This window comes from Pithys albifrons, chromosome 20 (assembly GCF_047495875.1).
Source record: "Pithys albifrons albifrons isolate INPA30051 chromosome 20, PitAlb_v1, whole genome shotgun sequence".
NCBI classification, from domain to species: domain Eukaryota; kingdom Metazoa; phylum Chordata; class Aves; order Passeriformes; family Thamnophilidae; genus Pithys; species Pithys albifrons.
In genome coordinates, this window is record NC_092477.1 from 7,042,826 (window position 1) to 7,059,496 (window position 16,671).

Below are 16,671 nucleotides of genomic sequence, written 5' to 3' on the forward strand. Positions count from 1 at the left end.
TATAACTACTAAGAATGAATTGTAAATGGTTCTACTAACAAATGAAGATAAACATTTGCACATCCCCTTTGTAATGTAACAGTTCACCAAATTTAGTGCATTTTTAAATGGTTTATATTAAGTTTAAAGAAAAGGCTTCAAAGTTTTTCCAGCATGAACATTGATCATAAACTAATCTACAATCTCCCATTGCAGCAAGTCTTGGAATTACCAGGACAACTGTTACCCAAGGGAAAGAAATCAGTGTGGAAAGGAAATCACAGGAGTGCAGCTTCTGATTCATCTCAGGATTCAATTCACAAGTACTGCCCTTCTCAGAATACTCCATGGATTTTGCACCTACCAGAATTAATTGTTCCAATCCCATCACCTTAAGTATTTGCAATAAATTGTACCATATCTGTCCTTATCACAATAACATTATTAACAACAAAGCCTCTGCAAACTCTGTGTTTGACAGTGGCTCACTCACCACTTGGCTGAATCTTATTTCTTACATTGACACTCCCTCCCCTATCCTTCACATCTCTGCTCAGTTTTTAATCTAACTGCTAAGTGCATTTTTATTGTTTTACCACTCCAACTCTGTCTCTAATACCCACTGCTCTCTGCCTTACAATTTGTCATACTTTGCTGATCCTGACACTTTGTCAACAACTGACTTTAGATTAACCCACCACAATGGGGTGACTTGACTGATCAGTGGAATGTAGGAAAAACTTAATTATGCAGCCTAAACAAATACAGTATTTTTATACTCTCTTGTCTCCATTAGACAGTTTTCATTAAACTTGGCATTCTATAAAGGAAGTTTTTCATTTACCTAAACATTGACATATATGTGTGCACATGTGGGCATCTCTCATTTATTACAGGCTTTATGCCATGTGTACACAGCACTTCCCATTCCAGAAAAAGCTGGTTTACATTTTAGTGGCAAAGAGGAACAAAAAGGTGTTTTTAAAGACCTGTACATATTTGCTTACTCAAAAACCCCACAAGGTTAAGCAGCAGTGTAGACATATGAAGCTGATCTGGGTTTAGGCCACTATTCCAAGCAGCACAATCACCATGTCTGTTCATTTTTTACCTCTCCCTGATGTTCTTCCCTGGACAGGCTCTTCTCCAAGGTTCTCAGCTCCAGACTCCTCCAGTAAGTCTCCATTAGTTTGTGCCTGAAATGGTTTGGTTTGTGCTTCACAACTTTTCAGACCTCCACAAAGTGCGCTGGTTTGACGTTGTGGTTCTGGCTCTGATTTCTGCAGCCAGGAGTTCAAAGGCACATTTCCTAAGGGTCTGGAGGGTTTTAAGGGCACAGGCAAACGGGACCTCTTGGGTAGGGAAGAAGAGTCAGCCTGAAAAAGGCATGGAATAAAATGGGCAGTTGGAGCTCACTTGTAACAGTCAAGTACAGGAACTATAAACAAACATTCTGGGGAAAATAAAAACTTTCCGGGAAGATCAGTCAGCTGACACATTAGTTTTGAAACTAAGTCTGCAATAGCCTTGGCTACATGAAAAACAAACATTCAGAGAGGCAAAAAACCCATTCTAGTGGTACAATTTTCTGTAAGTACCAGCTGCTCATGCATACACAGCCTCCCAGAGACTGGTTTCCAGCTGAGGAACCAAGACAGCAAATCCAGCAGTGGCCAGCAAAGGCTTTTAACCAGCAGGTCTGTTAGTTAGTTCTGAATTTTTGTGTGCCCTAGGAAAATAGCTTTTCACCCAAACTGACCTCTCTAACTGCTCCTTCCCACTGTCATTTATATCATAAATGTTTGCCAGCACAGCAATTTAAAACATCTAAGTTAACCTTAAAACCCATTTTCCTTAGACCCTTTTAAGTTGAGGATCCTCCACATTTTTAAAAAATTCCTGAGCTTATTTTCCTTTCTTCCTTTTCATTCCACCTGAGATGCCCTATTTTCATAACTCTGAGAAAATCAATACAGCTGTGCATCAGCCACAGAGGACATTTATCCTGCCACAGAGAAATTCTTTATGAACAAACTCAGCTTCTTCACCCACACACCCTATAAATTGCTCCTGCAGGATCCCCAGTTCCTCCTGCAGCAGACATTCCCCCACTGGAGTTGGGGCAAGTTAAATTTCTGAAATCACTACATTTTAGCCTCCCACTTTTCAGAGACACTGCATAAACAGGTCCTTGTTTAAGCCACACAGCAGAAAATAGTGCTATCTCCAAAAGGATAAAAGCATGCTATGTGTTGATGAAAATTATGGAATTGTGGGTAATAATAATAAAAATTAATAATGGCATGTTCAGATAGATTTAGGGTTATTTTTTTGCTGTGCATTTGCTCTACCAGTGTCCTGAGTCCACTAATTTCTTTCACTACCCAATGTACTCTGAAATACCTTTTCACATTCACTTCTTAGCAATTATGGTCTTTACACAATTTCAAATAATAAAAAGCAAGTTCCATTTTCCTAATGCCATACTCAATTCCTTTTGTACATACATGAATGCAACATCATTCATAGGCTGAAATATAAATTCAGAACTTCCTGCTAACTAAACTGCCTTAATAACATGGCACAGACACACATGTCACCCAGATTATCCAAGGCTGGCTACACCACATTATTTATAAAAGCCATTCCAGAGCTAAAGATACACTGCATTAGTCCAAACAAGAAAGCTTTTAAAGGAACTGGTTCAGGGATTGTAGTGAGGTTGCAACTGATTAAATTAGAGAGGAATCAAAGGAATATACTAAAACTGAGGGAAAACAGGAACTTGAGAAAAAAGAGAAACAATCATAGAATGGTTTGGGTTGGAAAGGACCTTAAAGATCATCTCACTCCACCCCCTGCCATGGGCAGGGACACCTTCCAGTCTCCCAGGTTGCTCCAAGCCCTGTTCAGCCTGGCCTTGGACACTTCCAGGGATGGGGCAGCCATTCAGAAAAATGAATCCAAAAGGAACAAGCCAGAATAAAAATGAACAGTTCTTAATTGCTGCCTCACATAATTCTCTTGATCACTAAAGTCATGGAAGCCACTCTTTGCAGGAGGTGCCACAACATTCCCTATTTAGCAAAGCACAAAATCAAAAGCAAAGCTCTCCTTTGTCTGCTCTGCAGGAGCCAAAATCTTCAAAGAGTTTTCAACTTCACTTCTATCACTGCTACTGAAACAATACACGGGAACTCTTTAGCAGACACTGTTTTCCCACCTCTTTGTTTGGGATCACAGACTGCCTGCAGACAGAAGGCTTGAAAGCTCCTCCTGTCTGTGCTGACAGAACAGATTCTGTGCTCTCAGGATCCAAACCAACATGACAACCCGCCCCCAGTTTCACACTGCACTACTGGCCACACTTCTCTAAAAGCAAGACACAATAAGATGTTAATAGAAGCCTAAAATGAAGATTGGAGTTTGTGGAAGTCCAGCACTGACTCCTCACCAGCCTGTTCTCAGCCATGGTGCGAGTCTGGGATTGTCTAGAACACATTTGCCATTTGGACTTTATCAGTTCCCAGTGCTCGGGGTCTGCAGGCTGGGAACATCTCTGCAGAACACAAGGCAGTGCAGAGTCAGGCCATGATGCTACAAACTCTTTTTCCAAACGCTGTAATATTTACCAGTATCTGGTCCCGGTGAGGATTGAAATTCAATTAATTAATGTTCTAAAGCACACTGAAGTATGTGATGAAAAGCTCCGAACATTAAGAACAATTATCTAAACTATACTTGGCTTACATCTCTTTTCCTAATATTAAAAATTACACAAAAGCAAGATTTAGTATTAGAAATGAAACATATTTTTCCCTTTTATACATCTATTCCCTAAGTACCAGAAAGAGAATAAACTTACTTCATTTGTTCTTGTAAAAAAAAGTCTTTCATGCTGTTCACCCTTCTTATACACATTTTCTTGCTGATGTTCTCTTTCTGCATTTAATCTTGAATGTTTTGACTTTTCTTCTGAGGCTCCTTTTTTGCCTTCATGTTTGAATCTCATGACATTACTCTCTAAAGTCATTGTTTGTGTAGCTGCATCTTTCAATTCCACTTTCAACAACTGAATAGCCTTATTAATCTGTGGCACTGCATCTGGGTAAAGCTGCTCTTTCCCATCAAAAGTTGATTTCAGTTCTACTTGCTGCTTTAAGAATTTAGTGACCTGCTTGAAATGTTTGAGTTCAGCTCTTAGTTGAATAATCATTTGCTTAAGATCTTTTTCATCCTTTTTCTCTATATCTCGACTTGAACATTCTTCCTCCGTCGTGTTCAGATGATCTAACAGTTCATTTACAATTTTCATTTGTTCTTGTCTGCTGCACTCAGGAAAGAGGAAAGAAAAGCCATGAATTTAGATTTTTATTTAAGCAAACAAAAATACCTTCTAAGAAACTCTTCTGCTGTGTCGTGACACATTTGAAACTCCCAGGAGATTCCACTTTGCTCATTAATGAATTACTAACAGAGTTTTTGAAACCTTCTCACAGCTCGAATTATATCATAAATTACCTCATCAGTGCTTTTCCCTTATTTATGGCCATATATGCTCTACTGTCCCATTCATGAATAGCCACTTAACCTCTGGTAATCCAATTAATTGCTTACATAACACAGAAATATAAGAAATACAAATGAATTTTCAAAAAAGTTCACTCTCTACCTCAAAAATTAATTGATACAAAACCAGGAGACTCCAGATCATGGATTCATAGAATATCCTGAACTGGAAGCGCCCACAAGGATCATCCAAGTCCAATGCCTGGCCCTGATGGTGAGTTTTTCTGAAAATCTATCCCTTCATGTATTTCTAATGTACCAGGGAAGATGGAAACTGAGAAAGCAGCTAAAAACCTGCAAAACCAGCTCACTACAGACCACCAAACTGCCCCACAGATAACTAGTGGTTCATGGACAACAGTTTGGAAAGCAATGTTTGAGAGAAATTAAAGCCAAATCAGAGGCATTAAGAGCATAAGTAAGCTCTCAAATTCTACAGATAATTTTGTGTGTCCAATAGAGACCTGTTTGTGCCATGAAACATATAAACCAGCATTTTAAACAACTGCATTTGTATAGTTTAGCATTTGAAATGGTAGAAGCTAACTAGGCTTTTTATGGCTTTCTCTGGCATCTAATGTCATTAGTGAGAATTCAGTTATGCAAAGTACAGGCTCATCACCCGTCAATCTGGTCATTTATCCTGGAACATAAAAAAAAAAACTACACACTGGAGTGGTAAACATGATGGTGCTGGAATCACTCAGCAGACTTTTAAATAAAGTTAACAAATAAACAATGTTATTTGTTCATCTTGTAAAGGACTAGTACCTTCTCATTATTCACCACTAACTAATGCTGTGACAAGTAAGACTATTTATGCCTGTTGGGAGAGTTTTAAATAGTAATGTAAAAATATAGAATTGCTGGAGCAAAGCCAAGTGCAGGATGGTGAACACAGAAACCAGGAGTTGACTTGTGTAGCTCCATGGGATATTGTGCTCCCAGCATTGCTTAGCACAGTTTATAGGGAAGGTCATTCCCTTCACCCTCCAGAAACCACTGTGGACAGTGTAGGAACAGCACTGAAAGGCACTGGAAAAGTTACAAAATACTGTACACAGTCATTGCAGTGGAGAGAACTGAGAAAGGAAAATGAGAATGATTCCCACCAAGGCTCTAATTCAGTTCTCAACCAGGAGATTAACTGGTGTTAAGCATGAAATTGGAGGAAATTAGTCAGGGCACGTGGTTTTTCTATTCAGCCATTTCTTGTATTGGCCAGTTCCAATGGAAATGAGCATTTCAGCTGGGAATGCATCAAATCAGAGTGTAACACACACACACACTTGAAAAACACTGGTTGCACCAGGACTTACACAGATTTTGATACACAAGTAATTTCTCTGGCATTGAAAGTGATCCAAGTACTTACAAAATGGTTCATGTCGGGACAGTCCTGTAAGTGGTTGCATTGGAGAAACCTGTTAGTGAACTGCAGGACATGGGCCCCAATTCCCTGAGCCACAGACAGAGAACAAACCTCTGTCCAGGCAGTTCAGGTGAAATGGCAAAGGGCACCAAGTGTACAGTAACATCCATGCAAAATTATCCCTGTAAAAATCACTGTAATTCCAATTCCTCCATCCTCAGATCCCGACCCACAGGATTTTTAGAACAGTAAAGTGTTGCCCCCTCCACATCATCTTTCACTGGCCTGTGCTCTCAGGTATTTGGGGTTTTTAAAGAAAAATACCACCTGAGCCCTTTAACTCTGCTGGACCCCATCCTGGAAACACTCAGTCCCTGCAGTAAAACTCCATGTATCAGTAACTTTGGAGAGTTTCTTTCTTGCAATGGGTTTTTCTTAAGGATTTCTACTGATAGTATGTTTCCTAATTACTTAATTGCATGATAGACTAAAATGGCTCTGAAGGTGCCTTGCCAATCTCTCAGGTAAATTAGACAGTGCCATTATCTAAATTCACTTTAGCAAAATTACTTTATTCTCTTCTCAAATAGAAATACTGTCAGAAGCAGTGCATATCCCTCATACTTACGTAGATTCCAGCACAGATGTTCCATTTTCTCTTAAAAGAGATGTGAGCAAGTTCTCCTCTGTTTCATGTTCACTCATTCCTATTCTGCCCAAGTGTTTGTCAGTTGTATCATGCTCAAATTGAGGCTTAATTGGACTCCTATAATGTCTGTCTTTGCAGAAACTCTCTGAATAGCCTGATGGAGTTATCTGTTAAAAAATTGCAAACATTGTCTTATTACACAGGTATGTAATGTTCTATTAAATTCAGGGCTGTAATCTTTTTGTAATCGGGTTTTGTAATTCCTGATGCTCTTTATCTGCATTAAGAAGCACCCACAGACATTTCGCTGACTATTTATTAATAGGAAAACTAATTAACATCTATTTCATATGATTAATTCATAGCAATCAGTTGTTTAGGAAGGAGTAAGAAGATTTCCCTGAAGGTCTTTGTCTGTGAAGAGGTACGAAACTTCTGGAATGTTGCCTGCAAACTGCAGCTAACATTTTATTAGTTCAACTTGGAATCATCTGTATTTACAGCACAAATTCTGTCCTGGGATCTCCAGACACAGCTGATGGCTGGGACAGGATGCAACTTGAAGTATTTACAAGCTGCCAGCTTCTTGTATAAAACACTCCAGATGTGTCCTAAAAAATTTCTGCCTGGGATCTCTGCAGTCATTTAGCCCCCATTAAAACAATCAAAGTCAGTATCAATCACATGAGAATTCAGACTGGGATACAATTTCCATCAGCAGCAAGAGATGATGATGTTAAAGACCTGAGAGAATCTTAACAATACATCACTTACCTGTTTATCCACCTCACAAGGAAAATCCAAAGATACTTGAAGGCATACCTGGAAAACAAACAGAGAAATTACAAATTCCATCATTATTCCTCACCATTAATACACAAAATGTCCCATTTTGTTTCATATTTTAGCATGTTACAATTTTTAAACCAGAAAGGTTCAACTCTAAGATCCCTTGTGAGCTGATTTTATGATTCCATGATGCTTTATATTACATTGCTTAGAATATGAGACAGAACATTTCTGTGTGTATGAAAATGTCGTCTACAAGTTACCAAAATATCAAGTGTTTGAAACCTGAAGAAAGATCTGCAGCATTTTTTCCTCAACCACAGCAGCAAGTGAATCTCACACGATTTGTACCTTAGGCCTGAGTGCAATGGAGGCAGAAGATCAGTGTTGTATCTAAAGAAACACAACTTCAAGGCATTCTCTGTCATCCCCATTCAAGATTACTGAATGAAATCTCTTTTGACTGCAAAGCCAGCAGAAAAATACAGGGAAAAAGATTCCACAAATTCTTTAGGGTAACAATCAGTTGGAAGTCAAATCAGATACGAAGAAAAATATGTTTTGGTTACAAAAGATATTGTGTTCTAAGAAAACAAGAGGTTTTAAAGGCATGCAGAGAGCACTGTAACACAATGTACCCTGAGCAAAGTCCTACCTGACTGACCCTCTCACAAAACTGACTGTTCTGCATCTTCCTGTCATTGTCACCATCTTCAGTCTGCATCAGAGGCTCCTCTGTTGTTTCAAGACACTACACAAAGTATGGAATGATGTGAAAATGTAGCACAAAAAAATACTGTGATATGAAACATGCATAAATAAGTCAGTGACATGTCTTAAAAGAAAAATAAAAAAAGCCTGTAATACAAAGTAACAAACACTGAATTAGATTTCTTCAACAAGATCAAAGAAAATTAATATAAACCTCAGGAATGATTTCTCTCAAATACAGTGAAACTTTATCTTATACATTCCTTTATTTTTATTTAACCCTTTCTCCTCAGAATTTATAAAACATATAAAAACCAGTCAACCCCCTGTGGCAAAGGAGCTCTTTATCCTCAGTCATGTTCTCATTGTGCCCATTTTATTTTTCAATTTCCAGAATTTATATTCATTTGCTACACAATTAAGGCTCTCCTCCAGCATCCAAGAAAGAGATGCTTTTAAAACTAAGGCACATGTGGCTGGCTGGACACTGAGAAGATTTACTGTACCACTGAAGGTCACAATCTGCTGCGTCCTGCTCGAATTTGCCCATTTGTAGCAAACGGTGCCAAATCATCTTTTACTCCTTGTTTTCCACAGAACTCAACCCATGTCTGTCTCATCACTAACATTGCCTGAGCAAAGAGGAGGACTCAGCCTTTTTGGGAGCAGAACCCAAGTTCCTGACATCATTACTGACAGCACGAGCAGGGCCTGCCCACCATCACAGCCAAGAATTCCATCCCAATATCCCACCTAACCCCACCCTCTGCCGGTCTGAGGCCATTCCCCCTTGTCCTGTCCCTCCATCCCTTGTCTCAAGTCCCTCTGCAGCTCTCCTGGAGCCCCTTCAGGCACTGGAAGGGGCTCTCAGGTCTCCCTGGAGCCTTCTCTTCTCCAGGCTGAACAGACTGGAGGGAAAGAAACCAGAGTCCAGGGGTCGTGGATGTGGCATTTATAGCTGGGATGGATCCAGAGCACAGAGCTGAAACTCAGAGAGAGAGAAATCTGCTTGCCCAGGACCACACTCTGCAAAGTCCTGGCTCACAAGTCACTCCCATTGCAGACAAAAAGGATTCTGTGAGCAGAGGTATTTTTGCTTCCTAAGAACATTGGGAATTGAATGCATGTGTGGGGTTTGATTTTTTAATTGAGCAGGCATTGAATGTATGCATATATATATATATATATATATGAAATTAATGAGAAAAACCTTTTTAGCTCCCAACCCCTTGCAGTCTAAGCAACCCTAATGGCTTTAAGTATGAATTTTAAAAGGCAGAAACCGGATGGTGCAGTGTATTAATATATTTGCCTTTTACAATTAGAATTCAATATGAAAAACTAACTTCCAAGTCATGTTTGGATTATTTTGGTATTTTCTAGGACAACACAGAGAAAGACAATCTGAAAACTGGAGGAGGACACAGATGAGATTGTGGTATATAGCAAAGCATCATAAAAAAAAAATCTTCTTGTCATCATGGGATGCCAAAAGTCCAGTAATGTTAGTTATTATAAAAACCCCCAAACTGTTTAGATTTAATGTTCCATGTGTAGGTTAAGGACTAACCCTGCATTTGTGTATTAAAAAACCCACTTACTTGCATAAGTAACTTATCCATCCAATGCAACTACCTTCTGTAACTCAACATTTTTTAGCACCTGCTTTTCCAAGGCCAGTATTTGGTTTTACAGGTGAGGATTCTTAGAATGAAAATACTACATAAGACCAACAGGTTATAAATACACTATCACAGTGAGTCACTGCAGGCTGAGCCTGGTCCTCTCTCTGTGAGAGGCTGCAGAGAAACTTTCTGTGCTCCAAGGAATATAACCTAATGTGCAACAAAATATTAAAAGAAAATAAGTGTCTTAAGGCCAGAAAAATAAGCCTACCAAGAATAAGCTGCCTGTTTTAAACTATTTCCTTGGAGACTGAAAACCTTGAGAATGTTTTTCCTAAATGAACCACTGATATGCTTGGTTTGCAAAGATCCCCCGAGCCCTGGAGGCTGAAATCACTGAGGCTGCTTCTCTCCAAGAAAGCAGATGTTCAGAGGACAGCACAAAAACAACCTTTTCCTCTCCTCCTTCTCCCTCCCAGCATGAACATGAAGCCAAGAAACAGGACTAGGGGCTGTCAGACCCTGCAGAGGCACTGACATGCAGATTCATCTGATTTGTGCTCCGGCTTTGGGAAAGAAAAGCAAAACGGGAACCTGAGGAAGATTCATCTTCCTGTGTCTGTCCAAATTCCTCTTCTAACACATGGTAATGTCATCCCAGCACTACCTGCCAGCAAATTCTAGTTCAAAACCCACACAAAAAGCAGAACATAGGGGTTTTTTGAAAGTGGTTATTAATATACAAGACAGTGTTGTCACAATTCATAACCCGAAATCCAGGTTGTCATTTACTGCCAAGCCTGATAAAATGATTAATGGCATAAAAGATAAATGATAAAAACTTTTCCTCTAAAAACCTTTAACTAGAGAACCCTTCACTTGTGAGCTCCATAGCACTACTATCATTCTGGCACAGGTTAAAACCCATATTTAATTTTCCTATTTCCTTTCCCAGAATTTTGAGGTTTATTTATAGATTTACAAGCTTCACTCTTTGTCATTCCACATGTAATTCCATGTAGGCAGCTTTCAGAGAGCAGCCCTGTGTGTACTTGTCATGTCGAGACAAGCAGGAGAGCACAGTGTCCTGTCATGATAATTCCAGCGCAGGCCAGGAATTCCTTTGGAATAAACTGCAGCATCCATGGGGATGCAGCACCCTCTGCAGGATGAGGAGGCAAATTGCTAAAAATATTAATTATGGGACGTGCAGGCTCTCAGAAAGGCTCTGCATCCAAACCCCAGCGACACATAAATTCACTATTTCAATAAAACCATGGCACCCCTAAAAGTCTATTTCTCATTTAAAACATATTAATATATATGTATTATATATATTAATATTGTAATGAGTAAGTCTTAAAATTGAAAAAGCAAGAATATTTGGTGACTTTTGAGGATTGTTTCAGTGCATCCACAGCACATCCAGGAAGAGATAGGAGCCTCTTTCCTGACTCCTGCAGAAAAATCATCAATATCACAGTCCCAGTTCTTGAGTCAGCCAGTCCCCACATGTAAGTAATTCAAACTATTCCTAATCTTGTTCTTTTAATTCAGGAATTCAAGACACAAAATACCAGCACCATCATTATTCCTTTCACATTCTTCCCTTCCTATCCAATATGTTCTGCAAACAACAATGGAACTGAAAGCAAAAACCACAAAGGAATATAAAGAGAAGCACCACCAGCCACATTTCCTGAAGTGATTTCCAACAAGCTGGAGGGGTCACCAGAATCTCCCAGAGCCTCCTGAACATCCTTCACCACTCACACACAGTAACACGTGGGGACCCAGCACCCAAAATGCTTCTCAGTGGAATTTGCTCTTTCCCACAGCTAAAAACAGTGTCAGACTCAGGAAAAAGAAGGAAACACCAGCAAAGATTATTTCCTTGCACCTCTCACCAAACTCCCACAGTGCTGGCCCCTTCTTCTTGTGCCTCTCTATTGTAGATGAAGAAACAGCCACACATTTAGGTGGCCTGTAGTGCTATTCTCTGTTTTTTGGCTACATTGAACTCTCTTGTTTTGAAGATGCAGAGCATGAGAATGATTCTGCAAGAGCAAATAACCTTTCAGTGATACCAAAAATGTTATAGAAGATACTGCTTTTTCTGTAAAATTAACTATTTCCTTCCCTTTCGATTGACAAAATGAATAGATCACAGACCAAATTAATATTTAAATGAGTATGTTGCTTCCTTAAAATCAACTTGACACATCACTGAATACTTGCATTGAGCTGATTCTCTGTTGTGCTAACATGTTAAAGTTGTTTACATCATTAATTTAAAAAGTTATTATAAGGAATTACCAACCTCAGCCCCAAGGGCTTTACACTCCTTCTGCACTGATGTAAATGACTCCAAAAGGTACATTAGAGGGAGAGTCAGACTCAGCACTTCAAAATAAAAAACCTACCTCTCTGTGGTTTAATATTTTCAGTGCTTCCTTCCCTTGAGAATCTGTTGTACAACATCCAGACTGTTTTTCTTTAAGTTCTTGATTAATTGACTGTAGTTCCTTTACCATCAGGAGCAGATCAGATACCTGAGTAATCAAAGGGAGAACAACCAGAACTGGTAATATCCAAACTAGTATGAAAACAAATGATGTATAAATGTCCAGCTAAATCCAAACTGCAGAGCTGGAAAGGCTGAGTTTGTGTATCTGCTCATGAGGCAAACTCCCTCTGTATGGAAACATGAGACAGTGCTCAAGGAACTTGTAAGACTGTAGTTTTCTATCAGTTATTAAGCTCAGGTATTAAATGCACAGCTCATTGGCAAGAATAAACCTGAGGGCACCTCACAGCAACAGATTTGAGAAGAAACATCTAATGCAAGAAAAAACAGCATTGCAGAGAAATAGCAGCATCCAGAAACAACCTGCTCTTCTGTCTCCAACCTCATTTATAAGCCACTCTCATCCTGAGCAGCTTCACAAACACAAAATCTGAAGGGACAGTCATGTTCAAAACTCCTGAACAGACATTACAGTCACAAATCCATTTAATATATCAAGAAGGCACAGTTTGGAGAAGGTGAAATCTTTTTATTAGACCAATTAATAAACTTGGAAAAACAGGTCAGCTTTCAGGTGATCTTCTTCCAGTACGAAATTAACTCTTTTTCTAATCAGAAATGATTTAGAAATGTCTTTTGCTAATGAGTGTCCCTGAAGCTACTGAAAGGAATATGCTCAGAGGTAAAAGTGGTGTAACCAGAGAATGGCACTGGGACACAATCTGGGTTTTTTTTAGAGAAACCTGTTCAGTGTAAGGCAAAATTCCTTCCTTTAGATTACCCACCCTCACAGTGTGAGCACCTGCCTACAATTCAGCTGGCCCTGAGAAATATAAAACTCCACTTCTGTTCACTCCCAACCAACCATATTCAAAATAGTTCCTTGTCACAAACTGGTGCATGAATCAGAGGTCACTGCACAGGGTAAGGAGTATGAGAACAAGTTTCTGAACTCTGATATATGCCAGAGCTCTGCACATTTAATCCCTGGGAATTTCAGTTCTCCTTACACTGACTTACCTTTTTTATAACATGTCCTATTTACCAAAAGGTTTTGCAAGTCCTGGGATGGAGAGTGCTACACAAAAGCACAAACTATAGACACCACCAACTTTATGATTAATGAACTACATTTAATGTAACAACCTTCCTTTGCAGTTGATGTACATGATATCTGAAATATGGAATTGAGTCTAAAACTTGAATCCAGATGTTCAGTATCATAAAACCTTGGCAGCAACCCCCTCACCTTCCATCTCATTCTGAAGCCCATGTGGTGTAACAAAGGCTAAATAGTTCATAAAAGGTGGGTCAAAAACCACAGAGATGTTTCCTTCTAATCCTTTCAGAACTACCCAGCTGTACCTAAATGACATTTCTGTGAGAGATACAGAAACTGTAAACAAAGCAGAATAAAGCTATTAGAAACAGTAAACAATAAAAAAGATCAATACCTTTTTCTTAAGTTCTTCAAGAGATAGATGGTCTATCTGTAGGCTTAAATGATCTTGTTCTCCTAAACAGATACTCATATAAGATGTTTGATCACCACAGAAAGATAGTGTTTCATCTGCCAAAATAACCAAGGACAGACATTATTTCAGAAACTCTATTTGCAGGAAAACACTGCACAAAATGCACAGACAGGACTTTTGGAATAAGAACCTTCCAGTAAGTCTGTGGGAGGCCAGTTAAAATGCTTCATTCCCAAAATAAGCTTTCTGTTTAATTGAAAAAAATTTTGTCCTCATATTTCTTTGTGCTTCTGACACACAGACATGCTGCATTTCCTGTGGCTGTATTTTCTGTGGTTATCAGCAAGAGCTGTGAATGTAATTCTGAATTATAATTTGCATATTTAGCATTTACAATTAGAAATAATTTTTAGGAAGGATAAGTTAGGCATGAGTAGTTATTCTGTTTTAACTATACTTTTATGAACTCAAGCTCTCAAGGCAAAAGGCCAGGTTAGAAAAAGTTAATTAATTTATTTTGCTATGGGGTCAAAATTGTATTGTAAATAGTTACTTATTCATTTCCTCTATAACTGCAGGAATGATTTGTTGTGTTTCAATAAACACCTGCTTATTTAAAATATAGATGACAGTTAATTCTATAAATGGATCTCATTAGACAGGGAGAAAGCACATCCAAACTAGGGCAAAGAAGAGACACTCAGATCCTACTCCCAGCTCTGACAGTGATCCCATGGCTGCTGCAAGGACCCAAAACTCACAAATGATCATTAATTTTTCAGAGTCCTCATTCCCAGCAGCCTCAGCCTCAGCACAATTGCTCCTGAGAACCCAGGAGGAACCACAGGACCCTTTGGCCCACCCTGGTTGTGGATCATCCCTGAGCTTTTGAGGTTGGAAACTCTGAAACAGCCAAAGTTTACCTTTGTCACTTATCAGAGCTGTCAAGGGAGTGATGCTAAAATTGAAAATCCAAGTTGCAAGGGGAAAGTGAACAGGCTTTATTGTTATTTATACATTCCCTAAGGAACAAACCAGACACATCTTGTACATATGCAGTAAACTATATTTAACAGTGCCCACTTACATTATTCTTTTCTATATCTAAGAATATACCAAAAGCACCTCCCAAGACATACAATAAAAAAGCCTGAAGATAAAGTTATATTTGAAAGCTCTACCATCTGAATCACTAAATAATAAAACCTCTGGTTATTTTTTCTTTCTCTGGAAATACTTCTTCTGTTAGGAGGAGTCTAGCCATTGTCTGAGACACAAGCTCTTTGGGAAATAATTACATCCCACGATCAGAAAGTGATTCCATGGCCACAGATTGATCCCAAGAGAGGAATCTCAGACTTCTGCAAAAACCAGTAAATTCTAAAACTTCAGGCAGCATGGAATGATCCCTGAAACAGAACTGCCACAGATTTACCAATATTTGCTGCATGGAACAAGAGAAGTTCTCCCCCTGGATGTGCCCTGATTGCTCCAAGACATTCTGTTACAAATCCTCCAAATCTTCTACAGCACAGAAAGCCAAAAAGAAATCTTTTCACACCTGTTTTACCCTCAAATATTTCTTCTGCATCACAGCAAACTGACAATAATAAAACCAGGGGGTTTTTTTGTTCAAGGAGAAGGTTGGGCTGCACATGGATACCGACCTCGGCGGTTTTTCATGTCCTTGATCTGATCTTCCAAGACCTTCTGCAGATTCCGATTACCTAAAACATCTTCCTCCAGTTGTTTTCTCAACATGAAAATGTTGTTCAGTTCCACCTGCAAACTATTTATGCTGGAAAAAAAAGAGGGGGAAGAAATCTTTGAGATTCAGTTCAGAACATTTTGGTGTGCAGCTCAACATGTTTTATCCATCTGGGTTTGCACCAAGAGCCCATCTCACATTCCCGATCGGTGGCTTTCACCACAGTTACATCATTTTGATGCACAAGCACAAACAAATCCCTGCATAGGAAGAGGAGACTCAATGTTTACATACACAGCCTTTTCCTGCTGTTTTGAGCTGTGCTGCTTCTAAATCAGCTTCCACATGACAGAGCTATTCCACAAGACAACTCCAGGCAATTCTTTTTAAGGAAAATCAAAATTACTAACTTCTGGAAAGTATGCCAGAAAAATATCAACATCACATAATGCTGATGGCTTTGTGTACTCCATTATGTGGTGACCATGGAAACTTCATTTCCCTGCCACAGAGCTACTCTACATAATCTAATGCTCCACTTAAGAAAAATATCATAAAATCCTGTTTCATTGAAAATATGACCCCGACATAACTAACTGTTTTATTTCTGCATCTATCCACACAGTCTGTAAAAAGACCTTTTGAGGTCTAAATTGTCTCAATTATCTCAACAGGGCATAAATGTCAAAACTTACAATTTATAATTTGTCAAGGTGAACTAATTCTTTAAGCAGCTTTGCCACTGAAGCTCTTCAGCACCAGCCCCTCAGGTCTCACAGTGTCAGCACCTGGAGCTGTCCCTTTCTAAATCTTCCCCACACCTTTGAACTACATCAAGACAGTTCTGATCAATCTGCAAAAACACTTAAGTACTGAAAAACCAACCTCAAATTGAACTAAAATGAAATAAATGGGATTAAATAAAAAATAAGTAACCAAGTGTTACTGAACTCATCGTATTATTTATTTTCACATTTACTTCACACAGTATTTTAAAATAAATGAAGCTGCTGTAGAATTTCCAATCCACTGCACTAAATGCCAGAGAATTCAGGAATCTTTAAAAAATTTAAATCCATCTTACAGGAGACTGTACAGGAACACAGAGCACATCATACTTGCATGAGAATAACAGCGGATTGTTGAAGCACATTAATTAAAAGGCTGCATGTATGAAAAGACTCTCAGTCTGTCTCCTGACAAGTGTGCTGTTGTCAGGGTTTCCTGCATGAGAAACTACTGCTCTAACCAACTCTCCCTCACACAA

General features: G+C 39.0%; 1 protein-coding gene across 4 annotated transcripts in view; it reads right to left on the minus strand.

The window, feature by feature from the left end:
• Positions 1-16,671, minus strand: part of CDK5RAP2 (CDK5 regulatory subunit associated protein 2) — a 70,303-nt gene that overhangs the window by 27,169 nt on the left and 26,463 nt on the right. For 3 of the 4 annotated variants that reach the window (XM_071574298.1, XM_071574296.1, XM_071574299.1), the window contains 8 exons: positions 15,364-15,494; positions 13,676-13,791; positions 12,118-12,246; positions 8,014-8,109; positions 7,344-7,391; positions 6,549-6,736; positions 3,845-4,307; positions 1,091-1,355 (listed from right to left, as the gene is read on the minus strand). In XM_071574298.1, the coding sequence (XP_071430399.1) occupies positions 1,091-1,355; positions 3,845-4,307; positions 6,549-6,736; positions 7,344-7,391; positions 8,014-8,109; positions 12,118-12,246; positions 13,676-13,791; positions 15,364-15,494 (1,436 nt within the window). The remainder of the gene's footprint in view (positions 1-1,090; positions 1,356-3,844; positions 4,308-6,548; positions 6,737-7,343; positions 7,392-8,013; positions 8,110-12,117; positions 12,247-13,675; positions 13,792-15,363; positions 15,495-16,671) is intronic. The other variant, XM_071574297.1, reaches the window with a different exon arrangement.